Here is an 11,275-nt window from a genome sequence, read left to right as displayed (position 1 = left end):
TGACATTCTATGTCATTAGTCAAAACAAAACCACAGAAAGAATAATTTTGCTCTTCTTGTTTAAGTGAAATCGGTTGAGTTTACCGAAAGTACAAGCTGAATATAGCCGCAAATGTCAAAAATATTTCGGTTTGGCAGTGTTGGCATGTTTTTATAATCCATATGTTGTATGCTTCAAATATAAAGAGATAAAGTTTTTAAGAAGTACATTTTGATTATACTATTTTATGAATTCTGCAATTTTTAATTTATATGATGCAATAACGAGTAAATATTTGTCTCTTTCGAGATTAATTGTAAACATCTGTTGTAATCTGGCAACTGCTGATTTGACGATTGTCAAACCTATCCCCTAATCTATGGGCGCGTTCAGCAGGCGGAGCTGCTCCACAACTGTTGAGTAAATGTCTGCAAAATGAAACCGCTACCAGGGTTGCCAGGTGAAAATTTTTGTTCTCCCTAGATTGAACATTAAAATATCCCTAGAAATCCCTAGATTGGAATAAATGTATATATGGTTGCCTAATTCTGAATAAAATGATGGGATGTATTGATGGTTGCCTAATATAATAACATGGATATAAAAAAATAATTGTTGTTTTATACCTTTATTTCAAAAACATTAAATTTTTATACGGTACAATAGCGATGATTTGAATAAATTTAACAAAAACAGAATAACGTACTTATTTTTGGCTGTGAATATTCTATTTATTATATTCTTATGTATTATTCACTTAATCTAATTAATACAAAATACAACTTCGAAGAGAAATGAGAAGATGAAGCATAGAATTTTATTTATATATTTCCACGAATCCTGTAATTCACCCGATTCCTACTGTAAATCCCCTAATTATTTATTTTATAAAACTTAAGATTTTTGTAAATCCCCTAATTCCTGCTCCAGAATTTGCTTCTCCTTTCTGAAAATATACAGGAATCTATTTTTAGCAGAAATCTATTTGGTAGCATAAAATGAAGATTCCCAGAACGTGGACAGTTAGTGACATCTGATAATAAAATCCTCAATACAAGTAGTTTACTGGTAGCTTAATTATTTGTAATGAAAGATCGCTTATTTAATACTGTTAATACGAAGTGGTTTTATACCTGAATTAAAGAAAATGTTATTACAATAGGCCTATGTAGGTACATATTTGAGCCGGTCAAAAATCCCTAGATTATACACTAAATATCAAAAAAATCCCTTTGTCCCTTTTATACTGAAATATCCCTAGATTCGGGATAAATCCCTAGACCTGGCAGCCCTGACCGCTACCGCTCCGCTACTTCCGGAGCGGCCTGTCAAATTTGGTAGCGTAAAAATGTATCGCTACCTCCATCCAACATGTTGAGAGAAATGTCATTCATGACATTTCTGTACTAAAATTGAGGGTTAGGTGTTTGTTTTGCTTTTACGTTTTTACTTCCAGCCATATATTACTTTATTATATGGACATATCCATTGAATTTATTTAACTTGTTTAGAGGTATTTCTTGATTGGATTTCTAATTCCTTTCCAGCTGTTTCCTAATAACAAAAAGGTGATTTATTATTTATCTTTACAATTTAATGACTGTTTGGTTCCATTCCTTCATGTTTTGTTCATACTTTCTTTTCACTTCATATATTAGCAATTAAAAATGTTTACGTCGAAATTGATCATTACTTATAGTTAATGTTATCTAAAAAGAAAACTCTGAAAACTTTTGTTTTCTACATCTCTATAACTTTTATTATAATTTCTTCCCACTACAGCTATTTCAGCATTTTGTCTTTCTCAATTGACAAACAAATGTCTGCTTTACACTTTATAGTCTCTGAACAAATAAAGGAGGGGAAAGCTGTATGTCTCAAATTGGTCATTCAGAATTATATCTGTATATTTTAATACATCTCACTGCCATGAGAAGCATAATGTGATACACGGGTAATACGATTTTACAGCCGCGAGAATCAAATATCGAATACACACGCATTTGTAATACTCACACATCACAAATTATGAAAGCTCTGAGAAGCAATTGTGGTCTCTCATATCAAAGTATCATTAATGCAGTTTAAACGTAGACGGCTGTAAGCAACAGAAACTATATTTGGCCTCTGAAATATGTGAACCAATGTTTGATTCTCACAGCCTGAAAAGTGGGTTACTGATAAAAACTACTTAAGTCAACTATTATATATTTATTTTTTAACGAAAACTATTATTTAGATACATTGTTATTTTAATAAGAAATTAACAAAAACTTTATATATTAAAAAAATATTGTTTTCATTACACTATTTAGTTTCTCTTGTTTTTTTTAACTCATTTTCACAGTATAAAGAATTGCACAGAGTACACAGTGAAATCAACAAACACCTACGGGCTAACAGTTGGAAATAAATAATATTCATTTAGAGCAAAATTGTATTTTTCTGTAAAATGGCCTATATTGTGGAAATGGATATATAATTGTAATAAACGATATTACATTGATAAACACGGTCGCATGAATCATATGGACTTGTTTTTGTGTGAATCGGCATGTGATGCACACTGCTGTAATATACGATATCAGTCAACAAGGCTGCGTGAATCATATAGTGATTCTCACTTCTAACTAACACAAATTAAGGTTTTTTTTTAAAGAAATGTGTAGATATATACTTAGATTTTAATTTTGTGTGTATATAGAGTTAAAAAGATATACAGCCAGAAGGGTCCTTTTTTTTCACTATGGTGCAGTGTGAGGGTTCATAAATTTCTTAATATAAGGATTTGAAATTGTTCACTAAATGAATTATTATGATATAAAAGGTGAAGTGTGCATGTAGACTCTGTTTTTTGTTGTTGAAAGCTCTTTTGTGTTCTGGTATACATTTGTTTAAGGTTCTACCAGTTTAACAGATGTAATATTGTATGTTGGGTTTTTGATTAAGTTTGTTATACCCCACTGTATAAATGTTTTTTTATGTTGGCTCTGGTGCTTATTATATTTGCTTAAGTAATTGTTTGTTCTGAAAGCTGGTGTTATTCCTCTCTGTTTCTGGTTTTTTAGTTCTGTTGTTATCATGCCTATAGATGTAATTATTGTTTCAATTCATTGATGGTTTTATTACTTACATATCAAAGTCTTTCTTTCAGGCACTATATAGCTTTCCTTATTTAGATGATAATTGTGTGTAATGTTTAATCTAATTGTCAACTATCTAATATGTTGTTTCCAAGTAAGTGAAAATTTACTATATATTTACTGACGATTCAAAATGCTTTAAAATAAACAAATGCCAGGCCGAAGTCTGCAAAAGGATATTGATCGCCTCTAAGTGGAGCACACAAAATGGTATTTGGATGCGTCAAAATGTCATAGTTTTCATTTGCACCTTCCTCATCCCCCAATAATATTCGAATATAGTAAACACAATTTAACCATATATTCTACTTTTGAAACCAAGGATCTAGGTGTGAACCTTGACTCTAACTATAAATCACACATTTCCACAACAATACAGAAATCTATGAAGCTACTTGGATTTGTGAAGAGAACCATCAAAGATTTTTCTTACATCTCTGCTATTTGATCTCCTTCTCCATGGTTAGATCCCTTTTCATTTACTGGTCTACAGTTTTGTCCCCCTATTACATTGCATCTAAACTGAAACTTAAGACTGTCCAATTTTCTGTCATGCCATTGTATGGATGCATGTATACTGTGAATATGTTGCATTAGAATGTATACTGAACTTCTCTTGAGGTATATAGAAATCAAAGAGACTTAATAGTTCTATTTAAAATTATCAACAGCCTGTGCACCTGCTTCAAACTTCTCTCCAAAATATTTGTTTATTATTCTCCAATATTGCAACTAGGTATGTGCAGACTTTTTATATTTTTTTCATAGATTCAATTACTCTTATAACAGCTTTACTCCCAGAACTCTTCTATTAGCTAACTCTTCAAAGAAGCTCCAAATTTTTAATCTATCAGTTTTCCCCTTCAAAAGTGATAATTCTGATCCAACTTTGTAATACTTTCGACTTCAGCTTTTGTATTGTGTTTAGTGTTACATTATCTGCATGCATTAGATAACTTAATACCATTATACCTTGTGACTTTTTCTGAATTGATTTGTTATCTTATTTTGTGACTGTATATGTTATTTTTTTTTGTAATCATACTATTCATATATTCTTCTTCCAAATCAGTTTATTGTATTAACTACATTTATAGCACTGTAAATAAAACTTGTAAAATGTTGTAAATAAAATGATATATTTTTAGTAGCTTTTGTTTTATTAAAATTAATTATTTTACAGAGGAAAGTGTGTTTATAAGCCAAATAAGAAAAGTTTGTAAATATAACATAAATATTAATGAACCAAAATATATACAAGTATCATCATTCTATTTGCCTTTTCGCCACATTAATAGATGTTCCACTTTTTATCTAAAGGAATTGTAGGGTATTGAATTGAAATGGGTATAACTCCTAAATTTCCTAGTTGCTGAGTAATTACCTAAAATATTTATATGTAGTTTTCAAAGAACTAATAATCTTTACTAAAACCTACTTCATCACATTCCCTACTCATGCGAAAATGCTTTACAAAAAGATCTCCCATATATTATTGGTGAATGGTTTCCTCATAAAAATTTTGATTAGGAGGCACTTGAGCTCTCTCAACATTATTTAGCTCTAATTCTTCATTTTGTGTCAACTGATCCACAACATTTCCAATTAGCTGGATATTATTTTCCTCGTCCGCAAGTTCTTCCACTAATACTCTAATTATGTCATTCCTTTCTATATTCCTATTATATGAATGTGACGTAAAGTTAAATAATATTTAAAAGTCAAGCTAAATTGGTAATCTACTGACAAACGTAAACAAAGAACAAAAATATTTAATTTTTAAAATGACAAATTATTTGACATTGACAGATAAGGTAGCGGTAGCGGAATCCAGCAGGTTTTGACTTATGACATTTGGTCCAGCGCTAACCGATGGATTCGGAAGTAGCGGAGCGGTAGCTGCTCCGTCTGCTGAACGCGCCCTATCAAAGGGTAATTGCTAAAAAAATTTCTAAAGGCAGCTTTACATCTAGGCTATGCAAGTCTCATGCTATGCAAGTCCGTCTTGCATGGCACATCTCTTGCCTAGCTTGACCTTTTTACATCAAAGATATTTCTGTGCAATTTTAGATCCCACTTTCATTGTTGCCAACAGAGAAAATATTTATCAATTTGAGGTTATTTTATTTTAAATAAATATAATTAAGTACTAAAATAAATAATATAATAAATAAATATACACTATTTATGGTTATTAAAAGGGTGAAGGATGTCAACCAAAGAAAAGAAAACATTGTTATTGTTGAATATTGCGGTTGTAACAACAATCATGAAAAATAATAAAAAAAGAAAACCTAGAAAATTCTGGGTCAAACCTTGGTTGAATGCAGGACTGGGAAATTTTAAGTTACCCCAAGAGTTCTTGGATGCTAGAGACCTTCAAAGTTTTAAAAACTTTCTTCGAATGAACGAGTCCACTTTCCTTAAGCTCCTGGAAAAAATTAATCCCTTAATTCGGAAAAGAGATACCAATTTTCGCCAGTGCATTCCATCAATGACAAAATTAATTATAACTTTAAGGTATCTGGCAACTGGTGAAACGTTTCGATCTCTAATGTACAATTTTAGAGTATCAGAATCAGCTATATCTCAATTTATTCCCATTGTGTGTAGGGCAATTTATGATATACGCTAAAGATAGAGATAAGGTTATGTTTTATTCTGTAATCTATTATAAATTGTTATGTTGGCACAAGGTTACCAGGTCTACTGATTTTTCAGTAGATCTACTGATTTCAACTTCAATCTACTGATCTACTGAAATAGTATATAGATCTACTGAATAATCTGTGATGATCAAATTATTTTCAAAAAGTCATCATTATATCAGTGCTCAATTATAAATTTTGGAAAAAATAATTTCTCATTTATTCTTATACACAATGCAACATGCATCAATTCTCGAATGTATGAATAAACGCTTCATTCTTTCTTCTTTATTAGTTATAAACGATAATTTATAACTATCGAATCGAAATCCGGGACTTCCCCGTCTCGTTTTTATTTCCGAGGTCTTTACAATATCTGATGAATTTATATTTTTTATTTTTATAAAATATTTGTATATTTGTTTGCCAGCAAGTGTAGACTGAGTTGTTATATATATATATATATATATATATATATATATATATATATATATATATATATATATATATATATATATATATATATATATATATATATATATATATATATATATATATATATATATATATATATATATATATATATATATATATATATATATATATATATATATATATATATATATATATATATATATATATATCAATAATTAAAATCTACTGATTTCTACTGATTTTTTGAATGCAAATCTACTGAAGACATAAAATCTGACCTGGCAACCCTGTGTTGGCAACATGAATTTTAACGATAAATTGCAAGAAAATAGCATGAAAAATAGAACATGTTCTAATTTTTCGTCTAGCACAGGAATTGCATGGAAATAGCCCGTGGGCATGCGCAGTTCCATGATCTGTCTTGCATGGCTCTTGCCTAGCATGAAAATAGCATAATGTAAAACTGTCTTAATAATTAACTGCAATTAATCTACAAAGAAACAAATATTTACTCATTGTTGTTTTATATAAATCAAAAATTGCAGAATTCATAAAGACAGTTTTACATTATGCTATTTTCATGCTAGGCAAGAGCCATGCAAGACAGATCATGGAACTGCGCATGCCCACGGGCTATTTCCATGCAATTCCTGTGCTAGACGAAAAATTAGAACATGTTCTATTTTTCATGCGATTTTCTTGCAATTTATCGTTAAAAATGATGTTGCCAACATAACAATTTATAATAGATTACAGAATACAGAATAAAACATAACCTTATCTCTATCTTTAGTGCTTTAGCGTCCCTTAGTCCACGTGTGTATTGTTGTTTTGATTTAAATTAAGTTTATTAAGTAGTGATAAATAGATATACTATGTCTAAAGTTAATGTAAAAACGACCGGGTGAGTACAAGTTTGTTTTATAATATTGCTAGAGAGAAAATTAATGTATATCTTTTATAGAAAACCAATAATATGGACAATGGAGTTGACCAAAAAATTAATAATTCTGTATGAGAATTATCCTTGCCTATATAATATAAAATCCAGCCAATACCACAACAAAATTAAAAGAATTCAGGCATTGGAAGATATTAAAAATAATTTAATGGACGAAAACAAATTTATAACTGTGGATGCCATAAAAAAGAAAATTCATGGAATTAGGTCCCAATACTTAACGGAAATAAATAAAATAAAAAAATCAGAGGCAAGTGGGGCATCCACTGACGACATTTACGTGCCAAAACTCTGGTTTTTTGATATGGCATATTTTTTAAATGATAGCACAAATGTTACATGTAAGGGAGAGTCCAATTTGGACCTAGGACATCTACTTAATCCTGTAGAGGGTGACACTCAGGAGGGAGACTTTAGTGCTTTACAAGAAGATAAGTCAAGCTTTCGAGATGACATTGAGGTAATATTTAGAATTATTTTTTATCCGTTCACTAAATACTTAATTGTTTTATACTGGACAACATTTAGATAGGGGGTCCGAAAAGTTAGCTAGGGATATAATGAATTGAAGACACGGTAGTGTTGCCATGTGTTCTTACAATAAATCTGGAAAGAGATTAGATTAGAGATGTGATATACTTATTAATTTATTAACATGAAAAACATAAACTAGATAAAATAACGAGAAATTTTTTTAATGTTTTCTAATTATGTGAAAATACCTAGATTTCAATATCAACAATAAAGTTAAAAAGTGCAAAATAAGTAAAATTCTGCTGTAGTAGGAATTTACTACATATATATATATATATATATATATATATATATATATATATATATATATATATATATATATATATATACATATATATATATATATATATATATATATATATATACATATATATATATATATATATATATATATATATATATATATATATATATATATATATATTATATATAACTTATTTTATTATATTCTAGTATTCTGATTATGACAATATAGAAATAGTCTATGATGACCCAGGAGAGGGGCCTAGCCATTCCTCTTATGATATCTGTGATAAGGAGAATAGGTTCGAGGATACGCCATCCACCATCCACCGCCAGAATAAAGTAGTAGTCCAAACGCCAAAAAAAAGGAAAGTCGAACATTTGGACAATATTTTGGTAGAAACTACAAAAGCACTGAAGAATTTGCACGAACCAAAACCCCTTGCAGAAGAGAATGATCTGTTACTATTTGGCAGGTATGAATAATAGAAAACAATTTTAAATTTAGTCTCTTGAACAACCTGTAATTCTTCTTCTTTCTCATAATCCTTAATACCCTTCAGGTCGTCGGGTTCCGCCTTTTATCCACTTCTTCTAAGCACTTATAGTATTTGTGGCCAGGTTTCTCATATCTCTTACGCTCATGTGTCTTCTTTCACATATATCCTGGATCTGGTCCATCCATGTCTTCCTCGGTCTTCCCTTTTTCCTTTTGTGTCCCATTTTGGCTTCATGTACCTTCTTTGTTAGTCTCTTTTGTTCCATTCGTTGTATGTGGCCAAACCAGCTCAATTGTTTGTTTTTGATCTTCCTCATTATCGGTTCCTGTTCCAGCTTTCTCCTTATGTCTTCATTTCTGAATCTGTCAAACTTCGTAACTCCAGCTATTCTTCTCATGTATTTCATCTCAGTCGTGTTTATCATTGATTCATGTTTATGTATTTTAGTTAACAAAGGTAATTAATAACACAAAAATGATGCCAATCAATAATTATTTATTGTACAAAATAAAAATATTTTGAAGAAATAAATTCCACAAAATTTTATGAGTTTATTATACACTCCCACTATTTCCAATAATTCTTCTTTTTTTTTTAATTAAAGAGTAATGTCATTTGAGCTGTTAATAGCGTGAGGTAAGAATTTTTGTGTTGTAGGTTTCCTACTATGAATCTATCAAAATGGGTCTCAATTGAGCAAACCGAGTTTACCTTTTTTATGTATGTTATGTACCTACATATTGAATGCTATTAATTTTTTGTTTTTTAGATATTTGGCATCCGAAATGGCTAAGTTGGATGAAGATACTGCTGATGATCTGAAAGCGGTCATTCTTAAAGAATTATTTAAAGCAAAACGTATTTGTAAAAATAAAAAAGAGTAGCTTAGTTTTTTATATTTTTTTGTATATTAGGTATAGTATAATTATTATAAATAAATAAAAATATTTTAATCTGTGTTTATTGTCTTTGTCATGCCAAAAATTGTTTTTTACAGTAGGTACTAATAAAAAACATCCTTCTTAGTTAAGTGAGACACTGTTTTCTATCAGCTGGTCATAGGATATTTGTTCCATTAAAGTCTTTGGCTTCCTCTTATTAGTTAAAGCCACTAGTTTAGTTTTAGAGAATTTCAGAAAGGTTTTCTTTTAGACACCAATCCTCTGTAATTAAGGGCATTTTCCTCTAATCACTATTACAATATCATCTGCGAAACTCTGGACCCAGATTCTTTGGCTGCATTCCACAATGTTTGTGATAACTTATACTAATTTCTTGGGCAATAAACCACAATTATTAATTGTGGTTAAAATTACAGTTAAAAAGTAATTGTGGTTTATTGCCCAAGAAATTAGTATAATTTAAACAAAAAATGCCACAAGAAAACAGCTTCAGAACTGTTTGTGATAACAAGTGTGACCTCAATTGCCATCATGTTTATGACTTGTTTATAATATATATCTGTGGATATTATTCTGCTCTGAAGCGTCTAAATAATCCACTTCTGACTTGTGTTGGTAAATAAAAAACTTATTTCTTTAGTAAATATTTATTTGTTACATATCAAATTTATTGTCCAAGAGGAAAAATAGCAATACAAAAACAATTAGTGCATTGCCAAAAAAAAAATTAAACAAAAATATAAAAATGTATAGTTTATGATTCTATAAAGGACATACAAACATTTATTTTTATATTTAGAGAACAGGTGAATATTTAGATGACTTTTAAAAAATAACAGTTGACAATAGAAAAGTGAAAGTTTACATCATATAAAATTAAGAAAAAATAGTTTGTCCAAAAAAATTATATCATTAGCACATATCTTCTTGCCAAGAAACACTACCAACTCCATTGACATACTCTTTGAATTCTTCCCTTATGTCAATGGCAAGTTTCTTAGGTCTATTACCACCTTGAGAACCTAAACCACAAGTCAGTGTGTATTTTTTGTTAATATCTCTCTCAGGATTGACACCAGTATAATTTGTTTTTAATTCGTGTCTCAAGAAGTTATGCAGCGCACAACAGGCTAAAGTTATAGTTTTTACTTTCTCTGGAACCAAAAGATTTACATTTAAGAGAACGCGAAAACGATTGGCAAGTATTCCAAAAGTGTTTTCAACCACACGGCGAACACGGCTCAGTCTATAGTTAAAAATGCGTTCCTGACGAGTCATATTTCTAAAGGGATATGGCTTCATTATGTGTGTTGACAGAGGAAATGCTGCATCAGCAACAAAAACAAATGGCACTGGAGTCTTCCTTTGTGGCAGAGGTTTATCATTAGGAAACTTCAGTACATTTTGTTCAACTGCTTTATAGAGGTCACTTTCTCTGTAAACACCTCCATCAGAAACTCTTCCATTTATACCTACATTTATATATAAAAAGTTATAGTTGGCATCTACCACACCTAGTAACACAATACTATGCTGTTTTTTATAATTATAAAAAGCAGAACCTTCTTCTTGCTGTGCCTGAATTAGAATATGTTTGCCATCAATGGCTCCCAAAATATTTGGCAAGTTCCATGTTTCATCAAAATCTTTAGCAATATTTAACCATTCCTCTGTTGTACATGGTATCTATAAATTATAAAAAATTAACATGTAACATTTGCCCCTACCAGCCAGTTATTTAGGTACTCACCTTTAAATAATCTTTCTTTAATTCATCATAAATTGCCCTACACACAATGGGAATAAATTGAGATATAGCTGATTCTGATACTCTAAAATTGTACATTAGAGATCGAAACGTTTCACCAGTTGCCAGATACCTTAAAGTTATAATTAATTTTGTCCTTGATGGAATGCACTGGCGAAAAT

General features: G+C 30.1%; 1 protein-coding gene and 1 long non-coding RNA gene across 2 annotated transcripts; one reads left to right on the top strand and one right to left on the bottom strand.

Annotated features, from left to right (window-relative positions):
- Positions 1 to 4,011: 4,011 nt before the first annotated feature.
- On the bottom strand, positions 4,012 to 5,018 carry LOC140448167 (uncharacterized). Its single transcript, XR_011951661.1, has 2 exons — positions 4,562 to 5,018; positions 4,012 to 4,507 (listed from the first exon to the last, which is right to left on the bottom strand). It is a non-coding gene; the product is annotated as an uncharacterized lncRNA (long non-coding RNA).
- A 1,943-nt stretch (positions 5,019 to 6,961) lies between these two features.
- Positions 6,962 to 9,416, top strand: LOC140448637 (uncharacterized). The gene is made up of 4 exons (XM_072541736.1): positions 6,962 to 7,110; positions 7,171 to 7,627; positions 8,155 to 8,420; positions 9,214 to 9,416. The coding sequence occupies exons 1-4, from the start codon at positions 7,082 to 7,084 to the stop codon at positions 9,326 to 9,328; spliced, it is 867 nt and encodes a 288-aa protein (XP_072397837.1). The 5' UTR covers positions 6,962 to 7,081; the 3' UTR covers positions 9,329 to 9,416.
- The last annotated feature ends 1,859 nt before the right edge of the window (positions 9,417 to 11,275 follow it).

The sequence above is a fragment of the Diabrotica undecimpunctata genome, chromosome 8, assembly GCF_040954645.1.
Source record: "Diabrotica undecimpunctata isolate CICGRU chromosome 8, icDiaUnde3, whole genome shotgun sequence".
NCBI classification, from domain to species: Eukaryota; Metazoa; Arthropoda; class Insecta; order Coleoptera; family Chrysomelidae; genus Diabrotica; species Diabrotica undecimpunctata.
Note: the sequence above shows the minus strand (reverse complement) of the source record. Positions and strands in the feature narration are given on the sequence as shown.

What these genes read in the sequence shown, in the direction of transcription:
- LOC140448637 (XM_072541736.1), top strand. Translation starts at nt 7,082, where the DNA reads ATGTCTAAAGTTAATGTAAAAACGACCGG. An exon ending in GCTTTCGAGATGACATTGAG is followed by an intron (nt 7,628 to 8,154) that starts GTAATATTTAGA and finishes ATTATATTCTAG; the next exon opens with TATTCTGATTATGACAATAT. An exon ending in GATCTGTTACTATTTGGCAG is followed by an intron (nt 8,421 to 9,213) that starts GTATGAATAATA and finishes TTTGTTTTTTAG; the next exon opens with ATATTTGGCATCCGAAATGG.